Here is a 27,719-nt window from a genome sequence, read left to right on the forward strand (position 1 = left end):
CTTTCCTCAACGTAGTTTTCTTACGACTCTTCATTGAGAGGTAATTGTTTACATTCTATTATTCTATTGTTTAGTCATACAGCTATTTGTTTATGCTGATACTCTATTGTTATTTGTTTAGTCATAAAATTATGTTCTGCCTTTTGTAGAATAGATTTCTGATGACTGTTTTTTTTTATTTACAGATTTGTTTATGTTTGGCTTCCTTCCACTAACTGATGTAACGTCTATCATCCAGATTAAAGAGCATCTTCCTCTCTTTTAATGTCATGAGAACAATGTTTGACAAAGCACGCCATGCACATGAGTTTTATTTTCCCATAAAATGATGCTGAGTTAAATTAGTTCCATGAATCTGCCATTAGGGGCGCTGTAATCCATCCCGGCTCCACCTGGCTGACACTACATTTTAAGCCTGCGTAACAATAACCCACCCACCACCTCACATCCATTGCTGTAATTCAAAGTCGTGTTGCACAAATAGCTCCAGAGATGGAGGAAACAGGCCAATTTCATCTGGCTGATTTGGTGAGGCATGTGTTATCGGGACGGCTCCCTGAGTGACTGTGAAAGCTAATTCAGATCCTTATCACAACTGTCTCATGGCGGAGCGGAACCACAGAGCTATTGCCCATGTTAAAGCAGACAGGTGGAAGTGGACAGGTAATTGTCTCATACCATAACCTTTTGTAGGAGACAAATGTTTAATGCCCCCCCCCACCCCCACCCCGCCCCCACATAACTACCCCTGCAGATTCTGGCTGATGTCTACCTGCTGCTGCAGGAGACAAAAAGATCAGATAAAACAGGAATGGAGAGACAGTTTTTCCCATCAGAGGACCTTTTGCTGAGCTTTGTCTCATGTCAGATGGTTGGACTTTAATTTGAGAGTATTTCAAACAAACCAAACACAAAACTATTGCCTGGAAACAACAACGAAATGGTGTAGTGTGCATGTCAGGCCACCAGTGGGTGCCCTTGACCATTTCTTTTTAAATATAACCACACACATTGACGTGCAGAGAAAAGTACGATGTAAACGTTTAACTTTGTTTAAAGTTTCTGCATTTAAACCCAATTAACTTCAGCTCATATTAAAATTATAGAGCATATTTTTAAGATTAATTAAAGCTAGTTACTCCCTTAACGGTTCAACCTTGTTTATTTGTATATTTTTTTGACAATTGATCACAAGATCATTCATTTTCCAATCATAACCCCATAAAAACTGTTCAATGTAACGCCAATTTCAACCGCTGCCTATATATGTTGAGTTAAACAAGTGATCAAAGGTTCATTTGAGTCCTTTAACTTAAAGTAAATGGCTGGATTACTGTAGTTTAAGTGTTAGTTAAGTGTGCTGAAGTCATGTTTTCTAGCATCTTATCAGCAATGTTACTGCAAGGAAACAGTATTTTACATAATTATTTACAAGCTTTATAGATTGAGAATTGCAGGTATCGTTATCTAGGTTATGCATGACGCATGTAAACATGTTATTTGGGGTTGAAAACCTGGGATCTACTGTTGGCTTTTATTGCGCTGTGTTATTTGCAGCAGCTATAATTAACGGCAAGAGTCCAAGTAAATGTCAAGAAAGACCTTTCTTGTGGAAAGCAAATTCAGTTCTGCAGTTCTTGGTATTGCTGCTTCAGATATGGTGATGCTGGAGCTGATGGGACTGAAGCCCACCTTCAGATTACGTGCTGACAATGACCTTTTACTTAGGAGAGCCTTGATAAGGCCAGCCAGGAGCGGTTCAGCCACCAGTTTAAAGGACACGCCGAAATTAGCAAAGAACCACATAATTAACCTTTTGAATTCCATTTGTATTTTTTAAAAGCCTTTTTTTTTTTCCCAGATTGCAACAAAGCCAGGTCAAACCTCTTGTGGTTTTATTTTTAATTGTGTCAAATCTAAAAACAGAAAATCTCAGGATAAAAACATTTTCCCAAAATGTTAAAATATATTATGGATATAGGAGAGCGTATACTGTATATGATTTATAATCACACTGGGTCAACAGGGTTATTTCTGCTTATAGAGCAGCCCGGAAAGTTGGATATTTAGGCCACGTTTACAGCACAACATTTCAAGTGAAAATGCATCATTTCTGCGTTTTGATTCAAGAAAAGTTTTGCTTTTCCATAACAACTTTTTGAAAATATTGTCCATTTAAACGGAAGTGTCAGGAATGCTGAAAACTATGTAGTTAGCATGTTCGGCCACTAGAGGGTGCTGTTTGTTTTTGTAATGAAACCAGTAGCAAGGCTTCAGAAAAGTTGCAATTCTCCCCGTTTCCATGGAGATAGAATGTTTTCGAAAAGGTCCACCGTGGGAGCTGTTTTCAAATAATTGTGTTTTTAGTGAATCTGAGCGCCGTTGTTGTGGTAACAAACACCGAAAAAGTTACAAAAGGTTTTCCATTTTCTTTTGAAAATGTGCAGTAAACAAAGGGCTTAAAAGATATAGAAAATGTCAACTTGAGATCCAATCCAGACACATTTTCTGGTCTTGAAATTCCCAGGATCAGATGAGAATACCTTAACATGAGCTTACCGTCACTGCGGAGCACCAGAGGAGTCGGCGGGCCCTGGACACGGGTCTTTGTGACGGTGTTGGTCACCACACATGTGTAGTTGCCAACGTCGGAGGACTCCACTTTAGCGATGTACAGATTCCCCGTCTCCTGCGAGATGAAGCGACGGCTGTCCTGCTTCACAAACGTTGGATACTCATTGAAGATCCAGGAAAATATCAGATCTGTGGATAAAAAAGATAAAGATTCAAAAAAAAAAGAAAAAGAAAGTGTCAGTATAAATTCAGGCCTGTTGGAGAGGAAATAGAATGAATGTTGATTGGATATTCTGGCTGGAGGCTAAAATAAGCTTTCGACCCCTTCTGGCTTGGGAAAGTGGTGATAAGATATATCACCATTTGCCACGAGGTGGGAATTGATGACTGGATCTGCAAGAGGTTACAAACAAATGTAATTATCTGGACTTACTTCAAATGACCATTTTTCACGTGGATGTGGTTTGCATAGCTAATGAGGGATTTTGGAGACCCTGGGGTTTGTGTTGTCATGACTAATTACAGTTCCCCAGACAGCCCACTAGAATCAGCATTACAGAAAGCTCCTCAGACCACAACAGCAGAAACAACAAGCAACACTTACAGAGAGCTCTTTAAAAGCTACAGTTAATGAACCGAAGAAATAACAAATTGATAATAAGGAAGAAGATTTAATTACATTTGGGGGCTTAGAACATTTTGAGTCACCTCAGGTAACATTTAATTCTAATCTTACATGTGAAGTGTAAAGACTTGTAATTCAGTGTATTTTTCAAATATATTTCCAATTCATTGCATGTAAGGGTTGCTTCATAATGTCAATTTAGTTCAACACAAGTTCACCAACATTATACAATACATCTTTTTTTTTTTTTTTAATAATTTCAGAATCTATATTTCAAATAATTGTTAACAGATATCCAAACCTTAAAAATTAAACAAAAACATAAAATATGAGAAGTGCCCCCCGGCTCGCTCAGTTGGTAGAGCATGAGACTCATAATCTCAAAATAGTGGGTTCATGTCCCACACCAGGCGCCACCTTCCAATGGGCTCACCACCTGCAGGAAAGGTTCTTAATTGGTGCAATGTGATCTGGGTGACGGTGCTCAGACTGTCACCCCCGGTAACAGATAAGCTGGAGAAAATGGTTGGATGGATGGATGGATGCAATATGAGAATCAAATTACAGAATTAAAAAATTCACTTTCTTATAACATTATTATCTGTTTTTCAAAGAAACATGACCGACCCTAAAACATTAATAATCCCTGAGCAGTGCAGTGGTCTCTGCCACTTTGTTTATGACAATAACATTTACCACAGACATGAGGATTCCTTCCTCAGTGCTCATGAGCATGAAAGCATCAAGTTTCTTCTGGGTCAAAGTGCTCCGGAGGCTGTTTTTAATGAAATGTACTGTTGAGAAACTTCTCAAATATTAGAAGTACTGCTTGATTGTTCACGCACTGTTCCAACAGCTCAGCTGTTCCTCCATACTCACGGGATCAATCCCCTCCATCACCACTGGCTCTGCTTCTCACACTAAATCACTTTTTAAAAATCATCTAAATTATGAGCACAAATCTCCCTTTTTAAAGTTCAGGTCAGTTTCATTAATGTAGAGCTGAATCATCTAGAATATCGATGATTTCTCATATGGAGCATGTCTCCATCATACTCTTCATTATAGTGAATATAATAAAATGATCGATCCAGTGATCAGTCCAACCTGCCCACTCTGGACTGGATCTGGTTTCTGAGGAGCCAATAGACAACGTTTCCCAGTTATGTGGCGTTGCATCATACCATTATTCAAATAATATAATTTCATGTCATATACCACAGCGCCACAGAATTCATTGTCTTGATAATTAAACTGAACAGTGGTTTGGAGGCAAAGTTAAACATCTTACCTGTTCCATTGTTATTTGTTGTTTCTGACCATGAGGCTAAAAAAAGTTGCCTAATCTTATCTTGTTGCATCTATTTTCAGAGCTTTCCTCTCTTTAATTCTAGCCTTCTCTGCTCCACCTCGTTCTTTCTATCCATCTTTCAAACACCACTGACCGAGTGCATGGACATGCTACGTCGTCAGGGTGCGTCTGCCAAAAAACTAAGCTGCCAGTGGAGGGAGGCCGGGGCGGCCAAGGAACAGCAGAAACAGTGAGTGATCAACCCCGTGCTGTGAAGAAAAAAAAACACTGGCCAAAAAAAAAAAGGGAACACCGGCCCTCGCGGCCCAAACATCAGACCGGCCCACCAGTATTTCCGATTCGCCACTCCGAGCCATCCTCTTTGCCATGAATGAATAAGCTTGGGGTAAATTTTTCAACAGTTCAGCATTACATAGTGAATTTCTGCTCCTTTCACTTTATTTCTGGATGTGTCTGAATGAAATGCTTCAACATGGAGGAATGGAGGTGTAGAATGATAGAACGGAAGTGAAGTTAGTTACAATGATATTAAGATGAAAAGCGTGAAAAAACCACAACAGAAACTGCTTTGAATTTCTACATCCGACAGCACAGGAGCACTGCAGCACAACAACTGCTTACAGCCACCGGCTCCACCATCGCTACAATATAATTTAAGGGAATTAATCCGTGGCCACGCGTTATTATCTCTGGCCACAGATTAAATTGTAATGTTCCCTCACATTATTAATTTGAGGGAACGACTTTAGCGTTCTTTTGTTATGTACCCACATGTCCGAAATAAACTAGAAAAAAACAAAACTGTCTCCCGTTCCCACGCGTTATTATTATTATTATTTTCTCTCCGGGGCTCCATAAGATAGTGCATAAAGACTTGCTCACTTGTTGGAAACTTGTTTTTCTGTTTGAAACTTTCACATAATTTTTCAGAAATGTCCGGCACTTTTACAAACCTAAATATTCAAAACAACAACAAAACAAAATAAAACACAAAAGAATTAACAAAAGATAACAAAACAAAGCAAAAAATAATGACCTAACATATCCAGAAACGAGTAAGACGAAGCCTTACCAAACAATTGTATGCTAACATGGGAGTGGCATTTATGCAACAACATTTTGAAAACTATGTCTGTTCACAGGGAAATGGCAGAAACACTGAAAACAATGTAACTGGCATGTTGGGCCACTAGTGGGTGCTGTTTGTTGTTTTTGTAAAGCAACCACATACATGCGCGCAGAGAACAATAAACTTTAGACATTTAGACTTTTAGACTTTGCTTTATTAATCCCTTAGGAGGACTTCGTCAGGGAAATTTGAGTTCCAGCAGCTTAATAGAAGAGGAGCAGCACACAAAGAATAACAAAGATGAGTTACAGAAAAAAAAAAGGTAATTCACCTTAACTTAACTAAATATAGAAGTGGCAAAGAGAATTAGACTCCTAGCAAAATATAGTACAAAAAATATAAAATAACATAAACTCTTAACTAACCTTAACTTAGCTAGATATAGAAATGGCAAAAAGAATAAGACTCCAAACAAAATACAGGAGTGAAAGTGTCCGAACGTTAAATTGCGCTGTGGTTACAGAAAGAATTATTGCACAAGTATGATCATTTGCAGTGAACAGACAATTAGATATTGCACAGTTTGCATTATGGTATGTGAGATGGAGGATGGTGAGGTAGATAGCGGCTCCTGCTACTTCCCTTCTGTCCCTTTTCCATTTTGACTTGAAAACACTATTACGAGGGCTTTACTGGCTGGAGGTCTCGCTGGTTTAATAACAGTCCTGTAAATATAAAGCTCTGAGACCTTGTGGCTAGCAAAGTAGCATTAGCATCTGTGAGGTATAAAATTCTAAACACATGCATGTTGAAAGCTGTAGAAATCAGGCAAAACTGAGAATTAACTGGTTTTCATCAACACGAGCATAAAAAGAATTGCAAGGGAAGAAAGGATTAAAAAAATAATAATTCACACCCATTTTCCCAAAAAGGCTTTTTGTCACTTTTGAATGCGAAAAGTTATCAACAAGAAAATAGCTTTTGGGATATGTTTTTTTTTTAATACATAAGTGAGTTTAATAGTGAGTATAAATGGACCTATGTCAATGTGTTTGAAACAAGTTATGTTGCTGTTATTAGTCATGAGTTGTAATGCTCCATTTTTTCCACTCTTGTGGCTTCCATTAGATCAGTGTGTGCTGCATGTGATCCTTCTAGGTACTTTTTAAGATGGTCCAGTACATTGCTAACACGCTGCAAACTCAAACGTCCTGCACAGCCTATGCAAAGTTTTATTACAAGCCACACATGAGCTTTGAAAGAAAACTTCAGCACACGTTTCCCATTAACATTCCTCAAGTAACAGGTGTGCTCACACCACCCGATCCACACTGACAGGCCGCTGACGGATAGCCCGCAGGTGTATGGATTATTATTATTATTAGTAATAATGACTGGGCTGCATTGAGGCAGCAGCGATGATGGAGAGTGCTCAGCCTGGCTCACCTACATGGAGAGCATTGTTAATGGGATTTGTCACACCTGCTCTCAACAGGTTAAATGTATGCAGGAAAGAAAAGATGCACAGATTTGTATTCTCTCAGTTTGGAGGTAAAACTTCAGAAGCCACTTGAAGATTGCCGCTTGTGATTAACATCTGGTAAAAGCCAACTGAAAAAAAGTTTTGACAGATTTTCTTTATCAGAGAACCTCTACGATATTGGGAAATTTCAAAAACTAAGAGACAGTCTTTTTTTTCTACTCATACTTCATGGTGGATTGCTGGACTTCGATAGTATAACAAGATTGACTAAAACGGTAACTAAGTAAAGCGCGCACCTTTCCCAACAATTGGTCACCATGGAAACCAATGGATTACAAGGTTATTTGATCCACCTCTCCTTCCATCCTTTGTTATGGTCGTTTGAATTGCTCCATGTTATCACTGTTTGACACGGATGTACACACATTTTATAATTTCCGTTGAGACTCCCCGACCTTTGGCCGCCACCCGCCAACCAGGGTGATGACATCACTGCGTCACGCAGCATATCAGAGGATAGGGGTGGAATCCTGAACATTTTGGGGTTGGCTTGACATCGATCAGATTAAAAGCGATGAAAATTGCCCAAAGGGGCAATAGTTTTTGTGAAAAGTTGGTAAATTGCATACAAAGTAACCAATTATTAAATAAATAATTAAATGTAAGCAGCCAAAAACATAACTGTCGCCCAACTTTTGTTGGCAAAGATAATTAAGGAGTTCTCTGTAACATCTGCGTGCACATGCAAAGTTCAACTTTGGGAGGTGTTTTCAAAAATTGCATTTTCAGTGGCTGCCAGCACCATTGTCATGTAAATAGACACGCTAAACGCTACGAAAGCTTTTCCATTTTCACTTTTGTAAGTGAAAGATTGTAAGCATTGTGTAAACGGGGTCTTAGTAAATCAGTAAATCATGGTCACTTGCCTGGGAGTTAAAAAACCGCTCTAAGAATCAGGGTATCTTATTAAACACAGTCGTTGATTGATTGTGATGAAAACACATTTTAAGGTCTTTGGAGATCCGCACGTTTTTTCTACCCAGAACTTGGTGCTGCACCCACTGATTAGCGTATGTAGCTCCGAGTGCTCACATTCAGATCTGCAGACAGCAGAGGAGCCGGGATAACTTTGGTTATTTGAATGGTAAATAAAGCATCGGTGAGAAGCGACATGATGACAGAAGACTTCAGCTTGGTGTGGTTATCTGCTTCATTAACCTCTTGATTTGACATCAGGAAACGTAAGAGACGTGATTGATAGCAGCAAAGTATTGAGAGTAAAATAGATGAATAATTATATAGAATGACTACCTAATAATAATGAATTACTGTTACAGTAGGTTGAATTAGGTGATTATTACTTCATTAACTTGGTCGATAATCCAATTTAGCCTGAAGTGATAACTAAATGGAGACAAATGCTTTGTGGAAAAATGGGAATGGCAAAGACCTTTTTGAACAAAGTGCAAAAATGTGGTAAATGGATTTCATTTATATAGCAGTTTTCCACTCATTTAACAGTCTCCAAGGTGCTTCACACATTCACCCATTCACCCATTCACCTCACCTACAGAGTCGGCTCACACTCCCTCCGCTGGGATCAATTTGGGGTTCAGTGTCCTGTGCGAGGACACTTTGACATCTAAACAGGGAAACAAACCTACAGTATTCTGATTGAGAGACGGCCGCTCTACCAACCAAGTCACAGGCGCCAGAAAATCTAAATAAACATATATTGTAGTAAGGCAAATCGACTTTAATTGGAGATTTGTAGGTAATCAGAAATGTTTTTCTTGGCGTGCAAACCGAGACCCTGAACCTCATTTCACGTCCCACAGGTTGATGAAATGACTGCAGGTTTTGTCACATACTGATTTTCATAATTCATGCTTCCAATTGTCTTCCAGCAGCTGTGTTGAGCGAGCTGGAATCATCCTACTATCTCTAATATGTCTGGCTTGCACAAGATTTACTCCTCAGTGACTTTTTTTAATCGACTCCTCGAATGTGGACATAATCGGCCTCGCTCTTATATTCCTGCTGAGCTTAATCAAACCCAACTACTTGTTAGCCGACGAGCAAATAAACCAAACAGGCTTGGGGGGGGGGTCCTTCAAGTACGCTGCCCTCCTCCCATGGAAGTCTTGGACGTTTATCACAGCGGGGTCCCAGCCTCCTGCTTGGCTGCAAAGGCGCAGGTAGCGAACGCCTCGCCACCGTTCGGGGTGGGGGGGCTTAGATTGGTTTTAGCCGCTGTGCATTTGGAGCCGAGCGACACAGAGCGATTGCACAGTGGAGATCCGCGGGGAGACGAGGGACACTTCAAGGCAGGATAAGGCATGTTGTTTGTGTTTGTTTCCTCTCCAGTGCTTTTGGACGATGGCTGCACCTGCTCTCGTTAAAGCCCATATGACTACATGGCATAACACGAGCGGCAGAATACCACAGAGAGCGGCAGCATAATGAGATGTCTCGCACAGCTGGCCGAGCGGTCCTCACAAAATCATCCAGGGCATTGATTTTATGGGCTACACAACACGAGGCGGCATGAAAACAGGACATCTCCCAGACAAATTACAGCAGAGATCCAGCTTCCCTGCGGCATCACAATCACTGCAACGGTAGTGTGTCGGCTTCTGCACATGAACCGAAATGTCTGAAGCTCCGCTGCGGGGACAGACTACATCGATGTCTAATGGAGAGCACTTGTGGTCTGTTGGAAGAGATGGCTGTGACATCCAAACGCTGATCCACTGAACGAGCAGTACCAGGAGACTTGTTTTGTGGTTCCTAAAGATCGCTGTGCAGGAATCACAATGAATGAAGCCGATTCACCAACTCAAGGAGACCCTCGAGCAGCTTCAAAAGGAGCACCTCAGCTGAATATTCAAAGACTGAACGAGACGCACAACTCAAACACGTCCGGGCAGATCTGCAGAAATTTAAAGATTTAGTGGGCGGTATTCCCAAAGTGTCTGTATCATCCAGTATAAAGGCTTGGAAATGAAAGACTTCATTAAGTTGGGGATGCATCGTGGACGTGAAGACACATTATCTATTTAACATATTTGCCTTCATGGATCAGAGACATTTCCATGGAGTTTATGCAAATTGATTAATGTACAACATGCAATGTAATTAACTAAGTCCATAACATTAGCATTGTTTATGGTTGCATTTTCATTGTAGTATTCTTATTGGATCATTCTGAGTGAATCGAATTGAGTGTGCAATTCAGCAGGCTTCATACAGGCATTGAACATTTACTCCACTGCACAGTCGATTCAGATGACTACAGCATGGATATCAGTTGCATCAAAGGGGAACAAAAACAGCTAAAAGTACTGAAGCAGAGCCTGGATTGCCCTGAAACTAAGGCTCTGTTTACACAAGTGAGTTGTCTTTGTGTTTTCATTTCAGAATAGTTTGGCCTTTACACAGCAATGTTTTGAATATGATGCCTGTTCTCTGTCTTGTCTGTCTTCTACACGAAAATGGCAGAAACACTTAAAACAGTGTTGTTTTAATGACAGGCCACTAGTGGGTGCTGTTGGTCATTTTTATAATGAAACCACACACAGTGTAGAGAACAACATGCTAGAAACAATCGTATGGACAGACGACCAAGTTTGATTGTTATTACAGTGACTGTCACCAATAAAACCACTAAGTCCCAGAATAATATGGACTGAGAGTCATGACACAACATTTTTCTTATCTTCCACCAACTTGCATATGTCCAGAAGAACTATTCTCTGCATCTGTGGTGCACATGCGCAGGAGCGGCATTTTAGAAAAGTTTTCCTCCGTTTCCCATTGGAGACGGAGTGTTTCCAAAAAGTTCACACTTGGGAGCCATTTTCCAAAAAGTCAGTTTGCAGTGGCCCCCGAGCAGTCGTGTAAACGGACACACAAAATGTAACAAAAGTTTCACGTTTTTACCTCAATCGTTGTATAAACGGGGCCTAATATATAAAATATGGTTCCTGGATGAAGGGTAATCTGATTGGCTGCTGTGTGGATGCCCCAAAGTGTCAACGGTTCTAAATGATCAATCAATCATTGTGTACTTATCATTGTATTACAAAAACAAAATTTAACTCAAAGCAGGATCTAATGTGAACAAAAAGTGTAGGATTGCACTTATGTCCTTAATTTGGAAAAAGTTTCTGGGTTTTTCAGAGCAATAATTCTTACACTATGTAATAAGCAGCTATTCTAAAATAGCCTTGCTCTTGTTTTACATGGCTGCTCAGGATTCTATTGAATGATAAAAACCGTGAAAATGTTGAACAGAACAGATTCATTAAAGACTCATTGAACAAGATTATATTAATGTGGAACATCAAGACGTCATTTGGATCCTTTTTCCAAAGAGAGATAAGCTAAGAAACAGTAAGAAAAAGAAATAAATACACAAACTGAACAGTTTAATTCCACTTTGAAGACTAAATAATAAAGAGCGACGTCAGTGTTTTGAGCACCTCGTCTTAATATTAGCTATAAAAATACAATCTCAAATTCAGTATCTGTATGTTTTTATACATGCTTTACAGTGGTGTGCTGGTAAGCTCTGACAGTTAATATATCCCTGGTTTGAGTCCAGACTGGGAAGAATTTCATTTACTTTCATGTCATTTCATTTCATTTCATTTCATTTATTTGAATGGGACAGGGCATCCAGTGCTGTCAATATGCCAGAATTTCCATCTGCAGTCCCATGAGGTAAAACCATACCACCAAATACAAACATACATAATTACTGTAATACATGTAAAACATACAACACACTAAAGAATACACCACATTAAAATACGTATATGACATAACGCAAGAGGAAACATATCACATTACCAAACAGACTACTACATCTATCCCTGAAGTGCTAAAGTTACTGCCTTATCACATGTTCCAATATTAGCCATACACTCCTCCCTCCCCCTCACACTCATTCACACTGACCTACTCATGATATAAAAGATGAAAATACAAAGATACATGTCCCTGTGTACTAAAACACCTCCGAGTGGTCACAATTTTGCTGGTTGAGAAGAAATGTTTTAAGTTGTCTCTTGAATGAGACATAAGTGGTGCTTCCTCTTCCGGTCACTGGTAGAATGTTCCAACTAGAACAACCCTTGACTGAAAGCACGTTCTGTGCAAATGTGGATCTCCAAAACTGCACGTCACGGTCCCCCCTCACTGTGGATCGAGTACTAGTGCCACTGTTGTTTCCTTGTGGTGCTGGGGCCAGGCCGTTCAACACTCTGTACACAAGGCAATTAGTTTTAAAAATGTTTAGGTTTTCAAATTTTAAAAGATTGAATTTTTCTATCAAATATGAAAAGACTGAAGCTTCCGATCAAATATCTTCATAGTTTTTTTATATAGTTGTTCAGTTGGCTTAAGCGCAGTGACACCAGCAAAGGACCATAATGTGAAGCAGTATTCCATGTGGGAGAATACCATACAGTGGATGTAGGATTTTGCTGCCTCTGTTGTGATGAAAAGTGGGATTTGTTTGAAGTTTTGTAAGTTAAATTTAATTATATTTGACTTTTTTAATCTGTTTTTTGAATGTGAAGTTGGAGTCCAGCATGACCCCAAGATATTTGAACTGGGTTACGAACTCCAATTCTTCACCATCCAAGAACACAAAGGATCTGACTTGTGTTGATGGTTGTTTCACTATTCTTTTGCTGAACATCATGCAGACCGTCTTTTTTGAGTTGAGCATGAAGCAACTTTGTTCAAGCCAGTCATGCACTTTGCTTAGTCCATTTGTGAGGTTGTCAGCAATTGTCCTAGCATCAGCACCCTGGATGAACAGCACAGCATCATCAGCGTATATCAATATATTAAGCTCTGGGCAGACATCCGGTAGGTCATTGATATATAACAAAATGGCAAAGGCCCAAGCATAGAACCCTGTGGGACTCCAACATCACTGCTGAGACACTGGGATTGTACTCCATTGGTAGAGACACACTGTGTTCTCTTAGACAAATAAGAGTGAAACCATGCTAAGGAGTCCGTGGAGAAATTGAAACGTGATCTTACTCAAGGGGACTTGATGGTTGATTGTGTCAAACGCAGTGCCGACACAGGTTTTTTTTGTCTAATAACAATTTCAGTTTCTCAATAAAAAAGCAGTTCGCTGTCTATGTTGAGTGATTTTGTCAGAAACCATACTGCATTCAATGCAGTGGAGGGAATCCTTTTTCAAGACGTTTCATTAATTGAGTAGCCACCAACTTTTTTGTGATCTTGGATACAATGGGTAGGATGCTTATTGGTCTTTCATTTGAAATCTGCATTTTACAACTTGAATAAAAAATTGGTGTTATGTTGGTCTCCTTCCAAGAGGACAGAACTGCTTTTTGATCGATTGACAGATTGACCAAGTAAGTAATAGGGTGGACCAGTGCCTCAGCGTGAGTTCTTAAAAAGTTGGCATCCACACCGTGCACATCCCTGGCTTTTGAGTTTTTAAGGACAGATATATTTTGTATATGTAGTTTCTTTGTAACATGAAAAATAATAGTTTTTGTTTCAGAAAAGTTTCGGGAAGTGCCCCGGCTAGCTCAGTTGGTAGAGCATGAGACTCTCAATCTCAAGGTAGAGGGTTCATGTCCCATGCCGGGCGCCACCTTCCGGTGCACTCACCAACCGCAGGAAAGGTTCTTAATCAGTACAATGTGATCTGGGAGACAGTGCTCAGACTGCCACCCCTACGACCTGGAAACGGATAAGCGGGAGAAAATGGATGGAAGTTTCAGGTCTACACATTGTCCATCTATTCGAACATGTGCAGAAGAAGAATAGGAGATGGGGTCTGAGTGTTTTCAGAAAGTGTCATTTTCACCCGTTTACATTACGATGGAGACTTGGGAGCTGTGTCGGCCATTTTAAAAAGTGTTTTTGAAAATGTACTCTGAGCCCCATTGTTGAGTAAGACGCCCAAAACACTAAGGTTTAGCATTTTCACTTGAAATGATTGCAGTGTAAACAGGTCCTAATGCCTACCACAAACAGACAGATTTTTTTTTGTCTCGGACAACAAATCTGTCCCGATCCGCTCTGTTTGCTATGTCAGCGGATAGGATTTATTGGTCCTGGGTCAGATCCAGAGCGATCCTGGCTGTATCAAAAAGTTTGGATGTTTTAGGACTTGTCCGGAGCGTCTTCTCTGGACAGATTGATAGCGCAGTGAACAATCGGAGCAATGCACAAAGTCAGATGACTGCTGTAGACTGACAAGGAAGAAATAATGTGATATACCCGCTGAAAAATATTCACAACAGTCCTCTGATGGACTGGCAACCTGCCTTCACCCCTTGGAAAAGCTCCAGTTCCCCATATTTTATCATCCTTTTTTTCTACTTCCTTACATTTCCAATTAATTAGGTGCTTCTTATATATTGTGGACCAAAGATTAAACGGCGCTGATCAAAGGAATCAACACTCAAAGCCTCACTTCACTCTAAATCTATAAATTCAATCTAGTCTTTCGCTGTCAACGTTCCTTTTTTTCCCCCTTCCAGCTGGGTAAATCCTGCGTCAAAGTCGGCAATGAGAAGGCGAGTGTGTGCATCGCGTCTTGTGCTAATAGTTGATTCGAGAAGGATAAACAAAATGCAGTAGATCACAACTGAACAAACTCGACAAGAAAAACATTGTGACTGCTGTTACAAGCAGTGATGTCAGCCGGCAGAGACACAACAGCCATGCTTCCTGTAATGTGATTAATTTCTACCACAATGCAGGCTCCGGCCTGCTTCTCATCCTCCTCCTGCTGCATCCACTGTCCCCGGGGGGGAGGTGGCGGTGGCGGTGAGGATGATACGCACCTCCCCTCCCCCTTCTGAATATTCATTTAGACACAGAGAACATTTAGGCTGACCAAAAACAGGCTCATTTTATCTGACCGCAAACAAATCAGCCATCTGTCAATACAAGAGGACTTCAGGAGTTGTTACATCAGGATGGTTCAGCATGCTGTTAATAATACATGTGAGGGCACGCTGCGACAAATATCTGCATTTTTTATCACCCGATTACAAAGCAATATGATGTGGGCAAAGTGCCAAAGTGCAATAAAATGATGCTGATTTGTCTTTTTTAATCGAACATTTCACCATCTTATTGGAATAAAATTTCTTACAAAGCATTTTTACTATTGTTGCTACAAAATGTTTTTTTTTTGTTCGATTTTTTTTGTTTTGCTTTAATTTTCATCACGCATCACTTTAAGCCTTGAGGTCCGGTTAATCCAGAAAGGACATGAAGGGCAAAAACTACCCAAGTCTAACATTTGTTGTGTGTAAAAGAGAGAAAGTGAGTAGAGACGTATTGATGATGCCTGCATTTATACGCGACAGCATCTGTTTTACATGAAATTTAATAAATATGTACTTGGAACTAAATGGAGTGAGGAACACAAATATCCATCCATCCATCCATCCATCCATCCATCCATCCATCCATCCATCCATCCATCCATCCATCCATCCATCCATCCATCCATCCATCCATCCATCCATCAGCTCCTATACCACTTAATCCTGTGCAGAGCTGCGGGCTGCTGGAGCCAATCCCCATTATCTATGGGTGAGGGCAGGATACACCATGGACAGTCCACCTGTCCATCACCAACTCCGACATTCTCAGTGTAAAAGTCCGTAGATCATTAGAGCTGATGATATTTTTGTTGTTTTCTGTGCTATTTAAGTCATTTATGACACAAAAATGGTCAAGCAATGACAAAAGGTATCCTGAAAGCATAAACAACAGGGTTTACTTCATCCCATTTAAAAAAAAAGACATTGACACTTGTCTCCTGTGGATCAAACTGAATGAATCCCTGCAACGGCTTGTCCGAGTTCACAACAGTAACTAAGGGGGGCCGGGGCTTAGCCCAAGGTCAGTTTAGTGTCACCAATTAACCTCACATGCATGTGTTTGGACTATGGGAGTAAACCAGAGTCCCCAGAGGAAATCCATGCACACACAGGGAGAAGAACATGCAAACTCTACACAGGAAAGCCCAGTCTTTGAACCAGGACTTCCACACTATCCATTGTGCCACCATGCAGCCCAACACTGATATCACATTTTTATTAATACAGGTTTAAAAGTTGATCAAGTTCCAGGAGAATATGGACAGCAAGTCGTGCCAGTCTACAGGCCGCCATTTTTGTTATTGTCCATTTACTCGCACGTGCAGAAGAACTATGACTGTGGTGCTCATGTGCAGCAGCAGTGTTTTCAAAAACTTGTATTTTGAATGACTCCGAGCATCATTGTCATGTAAATGAACACCCAGATCACTATGAGAATGTTCAGTTCTCACTTGAAAACACTGTGTGAATGTGGCCTGAGTTAATCTTATCACTCAGAAGTGATGACATGCTTGCTGGGTTTACTGGTGAAACCTGGGTAAAACAGTACTGGCCCGGTATCACACCAACCAATATTTGTTTTACCTTCAATGCTTTTACAGAGAGAAGGAACGACAAAAAACAACAAGACAAGAACAGAGCGGAGGGTCACTCTTTGGTCCTTTTAGTGTGTACACAAGCCCTGATTTGATAGAGCGTCTTTGAAAGGCTTTAAACAAACACAAAGGGTAAAAAAAAAAAAAAGGAAAAAAAGAAGGAAGTCAGGCTCTGAGAAGGCCTCTTCTGTTAAACTCCTGTCATCCCACATTGTGTTTCTGAGTGCAGCACTCCCATATCTGCTCAAGGCTCCGAGAAACCTCTGATCCACTGTTTCCTTTACAGGAGCGGACAGGATGCACATGCTCGGCACTCTCCAAGCCTCGGGTGGGAGGGGAAACAGGGCGCATGCACACACACAAACACACACACACACACACACACACACACACACACACACACACACACACACACACACACACACACACACACACACACACACACACACACACACACACACACACACACACACACACACACACTATAAAAGTCTTCTCATAGTGGAAAACGCGCACAAGTGATTTCAGTCTTGAGTGCTCCTTAAAAGTCTCACCCATTGGAAAATAGAGGTCAGCAGCATTAGGTCCAACATTAAAGACAGTGGCAGTGCGGGGGGGGGTTTGCAGCTGGGAGATGGAAAGTGACAGCTCCTCCGCTCTGATCCACATCCAGACTCCACGTTCAGGAGAAACCGACACTTGCGAGGCAGCTCGGTTCACCGTGGATAAATAAATCAGTTCTTCTTGAACTCCGCAGAAAGCAGTTATGGTATATCTGTGGTGGTGCAGCTGGATCTGACCCCTCGCTGCCCCCCCAGCAACTGACTGGGAGCAGGTAGGACGTCTGATGAGACGCTGGTCACAGCAGACGACAGACTGTACAATCTAATTACTGTTCCATCCGAGGTAAAGTCACACTATGTTAATAAACCTCTTTGCAGATGACATCTTCTTTTCTATTTTTAAGTCCAAACCACACATACATTTTGTCAATACTTTAGGGCCAACATATGAATATCTAAGAGCAAAACAAGTTGTATTGTAAATTTCAGGGAATAAACTAATTAAAATTTACTATATGTTTACGTTCAAATCATATTTGATCTATTTGACCAGGGAGAGAAACCCATTGAGATTGACTCCCTTTTACACAGTTGACCTGGAAGAAGTGGTAAATTATGTAAAACGTTACACAATGGTGAGCAAATGTAATTCAAAAGCAGGAATTTCATGTGTTGAGGTGGGGGAAAACATACAATACCCTTGTTAGTGCTACGTATATTATTTACAGTTATCACAGTGATCCAAATACTTTCCAACTGTTATTAGATTAAACCAGCCTGAGCAGCTCTATCTAGACAGTAAGATGATTTTCTAGATTAAACCAGCCAAAGCAGCTCTATCTAGACAGTAACATGATTTTCTAGATTAAACCAGCCAAAGCAGCTCTATCTAGACAGTAAGATGATTTTCTAGATTAAACCAGCCAAAGCAGCTCTATCTAGACAGTAAGATGATTTTCAAGCAGGAACATGAATTAACAAAGAAGCAACAACAAAAGAAAAACATTGCAAATTGAACTTAAGTACTATGAATCCAGGAAAATCCTCACAAAAGCACAATATTCCCCAAATACTACCTAATTACAATGTTGTATCTGGGACTGCCAGTTCTTACAAACTCAGAAAATAAAACATATACCAATCAGCCTGTGTCAACTTCAGTCAACATAATTTCATCTACTCAACTCGCTGAAAACAATGTATTTGCTCAACTTGGAAATTTATAGATAGATAGATAGATAGATAGATAGATAGATAGATAGATAGATAGATAGATAGATAGATAGATAGATAGATAGATAGATAGATAGATACTGAGAAATGCAATGTGGTATAATGTGGGGGTCCACCTGACTGACTGATCTGCATTAACAGAAGTCTCTACACTGCAGGATTCAGCAGTGAGAGGACACAATCCCATTCATGTGGGGATACAAATAGAAGGAACTAAATTAAGTGTGAGCGAGAGAATTCAATTACAATTCGCTGAAGTTATTAAAACCTAAAAACAACATATAAGTGATTGAATCTGAACTGTGCTTCTTGGCTTGTTACAGCTTGTAAATCAAATATCAAGTTTTCTTATATATAATTGAATGCAAGATCACCATCATGCGTGTTTGAGGGAAACAAAGTTGAAGCAAATTATTTGCCAGCGTGACTTTAACTGTCTGTGTTGTTAAACTAGCCGGAAACAGTGGAGACGAGCGCCTCTGAGAGTGTTGTGACTGTAAATCCCCACTCCCCGAAGGAGAGATTGCAGCATCTCGTGTAACTCCGGCATGCTGCAGCTTCAGCGCCGAGCGCCAGCTTGCATCATTCTTTCAGCAGGTGAGGCTCATCGCTGCGGGACGAGTGGAGGGCCAACGTCAAGCCTCGGAGGTCCTGATCTCCTGAGAGAGGCTGCTGCTGCTGCTGCTGCTGCTGCTGCTGCTTGGTCGCATGCACACCTCAGTTATTTCTCCAGGATGAAAAAGATCCGGAGAAAAGATACTAAACTAGGGGAGGAAGTAACTAATTACAGATATATTATTACAGAATAGTGTGATTAAACTGTGAAATGGGGTACTTTAACCTCTTATTATAACAAAGCACTTTACACCCATAAAAATGAATATATATGCGTAAAAATACAAAACCATGAAAAAATATAGTATTTTAAATTTTTATTTTATTTTATAAACAAGCATGAAGATCCATTTTTATTCCTATTTAAATTTCTGTATGTTTGCCTGAATTATCTTTTTTTATTTTTATTTTTAAAACACATTATTCTATATACTGGTTCTTTTCGAGGGAATAATAAATAAATGATGCATGTGAGGGCACGCTGTGATAATTGATATTTGATTTTAAATCAAATATTTAACTGTTCAAATGGAATAAAATTCAGTGTGGGGCCACAAATGAAATGAAAAAAATGTACTTATATGAAAGACCATTCGATATAATACTCCACAGCACCTGTTTTACATGAAGCATAACACAAATGTGCATCAAAAATCGTTTTGACTCAATAAAAAATTTGAAAGAAATTTATTGGAATGTTTTTACTGTAATTGCACATAATTATTTATTAAATTAGTTAGTTTTGGTGTTGTTGTGTTTCCTAAAAAATTGATGACTCAACATTTTGTATAGAAAATTTTTTTCCCCCCCAATTTCTTTATATTGCCCACACTTCCCACAGTGTCTTACTGATGGGCTGGTGTGTGGGCACATTTTCAATTGGTGGTGGTGGTGGGGGTGGGGGGGGGGGGGGGGGGGGGGGGGGGGGGGTGTCCACCCAGAAACAGATCCAGGTTGTTGCATCACTTCAGGAAATATGGCAGCTTTCACACGACTCCCTCTGGAGACAAAGAGCTCCTCTCTTCCTGTCAGCCGCAGTAGTTCTCCAATACGAGTAAACACACTTCGGTGGGCTGGTGTTCGGCTTTAAGGCCCTTCTGTGGCTGTTCTGATGCTTGAGGTAATTTCTCTGGAGTGTCCATGACTGACTGAGGAAGTAACCGACTGAGCAATGCAACCTGCCACTGTGGCTGCTGTCGTCTGATATCTACCTCAGTATCTTTAAATATTGTCTTGTTGTAGGCAGCAAAGTGGAACTCCATGTGAAGAATAATCACAAACACATGAAACTCAACATATACATTATCTACGAGGTGGGCTTCCGGTCCTTCGTGGCAACAATTTTTAGGTTTTTGTTTCCAACAATAAAAAAATGTCTTCATTTATTAACATCTGTTGGCCTTTTTTTTCCAGATCTAATTCCCGAAAAACGCCTTCAATCTGGGCCATTACAGCATTTCTGGTCGCAGTTCTGGAATGTGCAAACAATGCGATGAATCAAGAAGTGAAGTAAGTTAGTTGAGTTAGTTACTGCTTGACACTACTCAACACTTTGCATGCATCACTATTGGTGCAGCAATACAGAAACCTTGGACAGCTCATTTGCAGTGACACAATTCTACAAGTATTTGCCGACATCAGAGAGAATCGATAGCGGCTCATTTTTATATGGTTGAAGTATAGTATACATTTATTTCCAAAAGTGGGATCTGTCTGAACTGTAGATCGTCCAATGGGTGCTTGGTGCGTTTCTCCTTTTAAACTGAAAATTGTCTCCACTGCTACCAAAAACAGAGCAGTTATCATGTATTTTGTTCCCCGACTGTGCAGAACAGGTGTTTCCAGGTATCAGAAGTGAGGATTTACTGTTATACAGTCGATGGGAATACATAAAAAAAAACATCAGATACAATGACCAAGTAAATTTCACCTGATTGGTGCAAAGAACAAAAAAGACATTAAAGGTTGTGTCGAAATATTAAAGAAAATAATGCAACTTTAGTTGTAGGTCCATCCAGTAAACCACACACAGGAGAAGTATACATCAGTCCTTAGTATAGCGTTGGGAAATGGAGCTAACGAGCTCCAGACTGACAGTAAACGGAAGAGTTGCGGAGCTGTGAAAGGCAGACTGAACACTGCAGTGACTCACATCTGCTTTCTAATGATCAAGTGCAAATGCTCCAAATTGAACCTTTCAAGTCAATCCAACAATCTCAGTAACAGAACTGAAGATCACTGAAAGTCAACATGCAGGAATGAAAGCAGCGGAACCTCGTCAGCATCCGAGGTGTTAGGAAAACATTTTTACGGTGTTGCCCCGGCGCTCTGCTAAGCGAGCTCGGTGTGTGTGCACGTCGCTGTCATGTTTTCCACAATTGTTATTTTCCCCTTGCACAGCAGGTGACAGCACATTTCTTCTGGGACGAAATCCCCAGGGGCGCCCAGGGATTTGTGTTTATGTGGCAGCACAGAGGAGCCCGAGGACATGCTGGGTGACCGCAGCCCAGCGGAGAGGGAGCCGGTGTGTGTGTGTGTGTGTGTGTGTGTGTGTGTGTGTGTGTGTGTGTGTGTGTGTGTGTGTGTGTGTGTGTGTGTGTGTGTGTGTGTGTGTGTGTGGTGTTTACACACAGTAAAGGACTCACATCTGCTTTACACACACCGTCAGATGAGCATACGTCCAGGGAAAGCCTCGTGGTTGACTTGTTGAGGCTCTCCTGATGTAGCAACACTGTAAACTTTAAGAAGCTTAAAAGCAGCTTTAGGAAGCATGTCACTCACACACACACACACACACACACACACACACACACACACACACACACACACACACACACACACACACACACACACACACACACACACACACACACACACACACACACACACGCATCTGCTGGGAAAATGTGTGTGCATGCCGCGCTCAGGCTCCTCCGTGACCTTTTCATACGTGATTAGAAACTGCAATCAGCTCACTGTGTCACTCTTAGAAAATACAGCAGATCCCATTTCATGCTGCTGTCATGGCGCTCGCTGCTTGTCAGTGGAGTTTCATCCACAAGTGTGAGAGACATCACTCCACTGAGCTGCTGGAGTCCCCCCGGACACATGAAGCGGGGGAAATATGATTGAATGTGGGATTGTGAAAGGAGATTACTCATGGAGATTGAGAAATGTGTCGTCTGCTAATCAGATTAAGAGCAGGATAATCCCCGATTGAGGGGGGAAAAAAAAGAGTAACGACTAAATGTGAGTGATATAGAGTGTCATCGACAAAAACCACCGGAGTAAACACACCCGTCCGCACACTGAATGGATTTAAAGTCACCTTCATCTCATGGTGCTTTGAACCAAATCCATGCATTCATCTTCTACACTCATTTATCCTTTAAAGGATCCCAGTCCACTCGGTGTTTTCCCATCACATTACAAACACGTATTCAGAGACACAAATGAACCTTAAGCTCATGGTCTTGGATTCACAGTAAATCCACACACGCAAACTTCAACCAGAAACTACCCAAGCCTGGATTTCAACTGAAGGGACCATTTCAAGTGAAAAGGTTGCATTTTGTCTGTTTCCACGACGACAGTGCTCGGACCCACTGGAAACGCAGAAATCTTGGACTCTATTGCTGTCGGTGGCTGAAAAGGACACTTTGTGAAAATGACCAGGGCCCGTCTCCTAGTTGCTACCGCGCTTGCGCACCACAGCCATGGTAAATAGTTCTTCTGTACATGCTCAATAGATGGACAATAAAAAGAATGGCAGCCTCCAGAGTGTCAGCTGCATAGCATTTAAAGTGTATATTATACTTATGGAAAATATGGTCAAGGAAGAGGAGATGGACAATGAAGAGGATGGGCCCAAGGACAGACCCCCGGGGGACACCGGAGGAAAGGAGAGATAGCTGGGATATATTTCATTTTATTTCATTTGATTAAGATCCCCATTAGCTGCTGAAATCTGTCGCTATTCTTCCTGGGGTCTCATCAAATTCATTACATGCATTTTATACATTTTTCTTTTACGCACACACACACACACACACACACACACACACACACACACACACACACACACACACACACACACACACACACACACACACACACACACACACATTTCTTTTTTTTTTCTCTCCATCCCTCTTATGTATTTGAAAAAATATTCAGCGATTGCATAATTCAGTTCTTAATAGTATTTGTTGCAGTCCCAGATATAAATGCAAATGTAATTGAACGTTCATATTGGACTCATAATACAAGATATATATATATGATAATATTAACAACCAAAGGGAGGCGCTCGTCTCCTCACTAATCACTGATGCAGTTGGTTAAGTCCTCTTTCATTGTTTCCAATGAAAATATGAAACCTGTGTTTATTGGGTAAAAAGAAACAACTTTAATTTCTTTTGAAAAACTTGTTTGTTGTTCTCCAGCAACAAAAACACAGGCAATGCATTCCATACGACCATGGCTCGATATGATAGAGTTCTTTGCATTTTATTGTTTCTGCGTGCAGGTAGTAGCACAGCCCTCACGTTAATGTTTTGCCTAGTCGTTAGATTATAGTGAGAATCTGAAAAAAATCCCGAACATAATTTATTGTAAATTACTTCTGGAGTTTTTATAAAAATAACAATCCTGATAAATGTTCAAAAATATTTTGATCTGTTTTTGACAGTCAGCCAACCCAACTCCTTGTGCATTGTTATTACCTTGGTTCTGTACGGACGTCCCAAAGCCATTCCTGCTGCTTTTTTCTGAGCGACCTGTTACATGAGTAAGTTATTTTCATTTGTGTTTGCCCAAACAACAGAAGCATATTCCATGTGAGACAGTACTAGTGACTGAACTAGTCGTTTGGTTAACCATTGTGGAATACATTAATAATAACGGCTTGGATGTATATAGCGACTCAAAGCACCTACAGAGACCATTATTCATTCACATGAGTGAATGGCCCCTCTGACCACAGCTACCATTCATACAAGGCAACGTGGGTAAAGTGCCTTGCCCAAGGAAACAATGACAATGACTTGGATAGAGTGGGATTTGAACCGTCCTCCCTCTGGCTATTGGACGACCGACTCTACCACTGAGTCACGATCGCCCCATTTTCCACAGTGTTTGATCATGCCCATACTCCAACCCATTCTTTGTAAAAGATTATTCATGTGACTGTTCCATGATAGCTTGAAATCAACTAGAACCCCTAATAATTTTGTTTCTTCTACTTGTTCAATTGCTGTCCTTCCTAATATTCATTTTAATTTGGTTTGAGCTGTTTTCAACATATATTGTGACCCAATGAACATGCCTTTTGTTTTGGCAGAATTGATGACCAACCTATTTTCTTGAATCCTTTGCCCTGCAACAACTAACTCTTCATTTAAAATGTGATTGAGTTGACCTGCTGTAGGTGCAGATGCATATAATGTAGTATCATCCGCATATATAGCCATGGTTGCATGTTTTAGTAACGATGGGAAATCATTAGTAAAAATGGAAAACAAAAGGGGTCCAAGACAACTGCCCTGGGGCACTCCACAACTCTTTCTCTCAACCTCAGAATAGCTACCATTGAAATAAACTTTATGTTCTCGGTTACTAAGAAAACTTTCTGTCCGTTTTAAGGCAGACGATTCAAATCCGTAGACGTTTATTTATTTATTTAACAGCATATGATGATCTAAAACATCAGAGGCTGCACTTAGAACTAAAAATATGGTACCAACTAATTTTTTGTTATCAATTTCCTGTAGCCAGTCATCTGTGATCTGAGCGAGTGCAGTGGTTGGGAGTGACCTGATTTATATGCATGTTGACAATTTGAATTTAGTCCATTTCTCAAAAAGTATTCTTTTATTTGATCGTAGGCTACTTTTTCCATGATTTTGCTGAACACAGGGAACAAACTAATAGGTCTACTGTTTTTTCCTGATAAGGATTCCTTGTTGTTTTTAATCAGATGAATAATCTTAGCTGTCTTCTATTGTGTAGGAACAACACATTTTGTTCAACTTAAATAATTATATGAGCACCAGGTAAAGCAATTAAATCAGCCACCAACTTCAACAATTTGGTCTCAATATTGTCAATCCCTGCAGGCTTGTCTTTGCTTGTCTGCATTAGTACTTTAACATGATTTTCCGTTGCTGTCTTAAATCGGAATGTTACAGTCTTTATCATGCATTTATGCTTTTTATCAATTCATATGAAATAATAAAAATATTTTTTTGTCCAGGCTCCATGGCATTTTTCAATTTTCACAATTCTATTTTTAAAATATTGGCTCAGATTTTTGGTGATTTTATTTGTTTTTTGTTAAATAAAACTCCATTTGATTCCAAAAACGGATTTGTCCTTTTTTTTTATTTCTTCCTAACATTTCATTTCATCCTGAATCCTTTAAACCTTCAACAAAGCGAGGTGAGCGCTCATGTGAGCGCTCATGTGAGCCGTGTTAATGTCTCGGATCACAGCGTCTCAGGATAAACAACGTCAAACTGGCAAACAGCAACAGCTGTTGTTCAGTACAGTTTAATATGCAATTGCTTGAGTCATGTGGTCAAGTAGAGTGAAATATGATTTTTTTTTTCTACATGCCATCTTTTTCTATTTTCAGAATGGAAGTACTTGCAAACGGCTTAACACGATGAAATCTTGTCCCCTCACCCGGCGCTGTGTTAAGATTGTCAACTTGAAATTTTCAATGGAGTAGGATTGCTTTATTTGATTTTACATGCAAAACTTGCCCGTCAAACATCAACACATTAAGTGTTGCAACTCAGAGGACTTTGCTACTACAGGCCAGTAAAACTGCATATTGCTTAGATGTGTACGCATCATGGACTTAAAAAAATAATACCAAAAATAGGACCCTCGATCCCTTATGCATGTGAATTTAGTTAAATAAGGCAATTCATGGAACAAAAATAACCATCAGTCAAAATCACATTTCTACAACACCATATAATAGTAACTCAACCACAAAGCCAATTACCCATTTCCAATCAAAGACAAACCTGCAAATGACATTTTATTCTATCTGTATCATAATACACCTAATTATCTTTTCCATATTCATCCTATTTAAAGATTGTGGTCATTAGCACCTGTCACACACACACACACACACACACACACACACACACACACACACACACACACACACACACACACACACACACACACACACACACACACACACACACACACACACACACACACACACACAATGAGCCATCGCCTGAACACACACTGACTGATGGACCCTATATATGGGATTGCATATGGCAGATGTGTGCTCTCCCTGCTCGCAGCACACTAACACATTCCCATACTTCCACATTCCCCTTGAAATACGGCTCTCGCTCACCATCCTCACCCATTTTCCTCCGCTCTCCCCACTGTCCGAAAGCGTCTTTCTGCATGGCTGAGCCTGTGCCGCATACAGCGGGGCAGGACAGCTGTCTGCCATGCATAATGTGTCCTCTGAGAGCTCCCTCTGGCAGGTGGAGAACACCACCAGAGCCCTGGGCGCGCACACGGGGTCCCGCCACTGTGGGAAGGTCTGCAAACATATGGCGCTGAATAGGGATGCACTGAGGTTTTCCTCGAATATGCCACCCACATGCGGAATTGCATTAAATTGCAATGAGGCCCCTGCGATGGAGGGAAGGTGGCTTCTGTGGCCTGACAGTCATTATTGTCTACTTACTCGCTGTCAGGATGCTCGTCCCACAGAGGGAATACATCTCCTTCATGCTAAAGGAAACATCACTACAAATATAGGATTTCATCCAGCACAGAAGATACATAATTACATATATATTTTTTACGGCTTATTCATTTCATGCACAGTTTGCTTTTCAAGGTTTGGCACAGGGAGGTTTTACAGCTCCAAACAACCTCGTGATTCACGAAACTGTCCAAGATTCTCTTTTTCAGATGCAATGAAAATTGGCTCTTGAACAGGACCTTGAATGGCCGTCGCCCTTATCAGGATGGAGTCACCTGCACAAACAAACATAAGAGCACCAACTTTCAAATTGTTTTGGACCAATTGGAACCGGTCGGGACTGAAAACTTTTCCCTCTTGAGGTCAAACAGCTCTCAGAATCAAGAAGAAGAAGAAAAAAAAAAAGGAGTACAGATTTACATTCTGTTGTTATCGCTGCTTATTCTTCCTTTTTTCTGGCTGCTGTGGATTTTCCTTCACGTCCCGCACTCAGGATGCTGTACCGGCCTTTTCCACATCAGTCATCTTGTTTCAACTTAATTTATGTGAAAACACCCGCCATTGCATATCCTCTGACAGGCCAAACAGATTTACAATAAAGTAAGAACACAACTGAGATTGATGACTGAGGTGTATCCTGTGTTCATAGCCGGAGTGGAGCGTGATAAAGTGTTCTCCACTGAGGCTCTGCACATTTTCTCTACAATCCAAAGTGAGGTTTTCTAATCACATAAGCAGCAGAATTCATCAAAATAAAGTTGCGCATGAAGTGGATGAGTGTTTATTGAAATGAACCGTGCTGTATCATTGGCTTTCTGTGTTTAAAACATCTACTACAGCTGTAATGTGTTGATTGTCGTCCCCCGAGCATCTCCATTCTAAAATTTGTTTCTAAAAAATTTCAAAGAAATTAGTATTAGCGAGAAAAATGCAGCCCTGACAGCCACATGACATTTGGATAAAATGTAGACTTAGGCCCTGTTTACGCAACAACCTTTG

At 40.5% G+C, this 27,719-nt stretch overlaps 1 protein-coding gene across 1 annotated transcript in view; it reads right to left on the reverse strand.

The window, feature by feature from the left end:
- Positions 1 to 27,719, reverse strand: part of cntn4 (contactin 4) — a 261,996-nt gene that overhangs the window by 96,859 nt on the left and 137,418 nt on the right. Inside the window, exon 6 of the mRNA XM_080460691.1 lies at positions 2,560 to 2,763. Coding sequence (XP_080316817.1) covers positions 2,560 to 2,763 — 204 coding nt within the window. The remainder of the gene's footprint in view (positions 1 to 2,559; positions 2,764 to 27,719) is intronic.

Source organism: Lipophrys pholis (assembly GCF_963383615.2).
Source record: "Lipophrys pholis genome assembly, chromosome: 4".
NCBI classification, from domain to species: Eukaryota; Metazoa; Chordata; class Actinopteri; order Blenniiformes; family Blenniidae; genus Lipophrys; species Lipophrys pholis.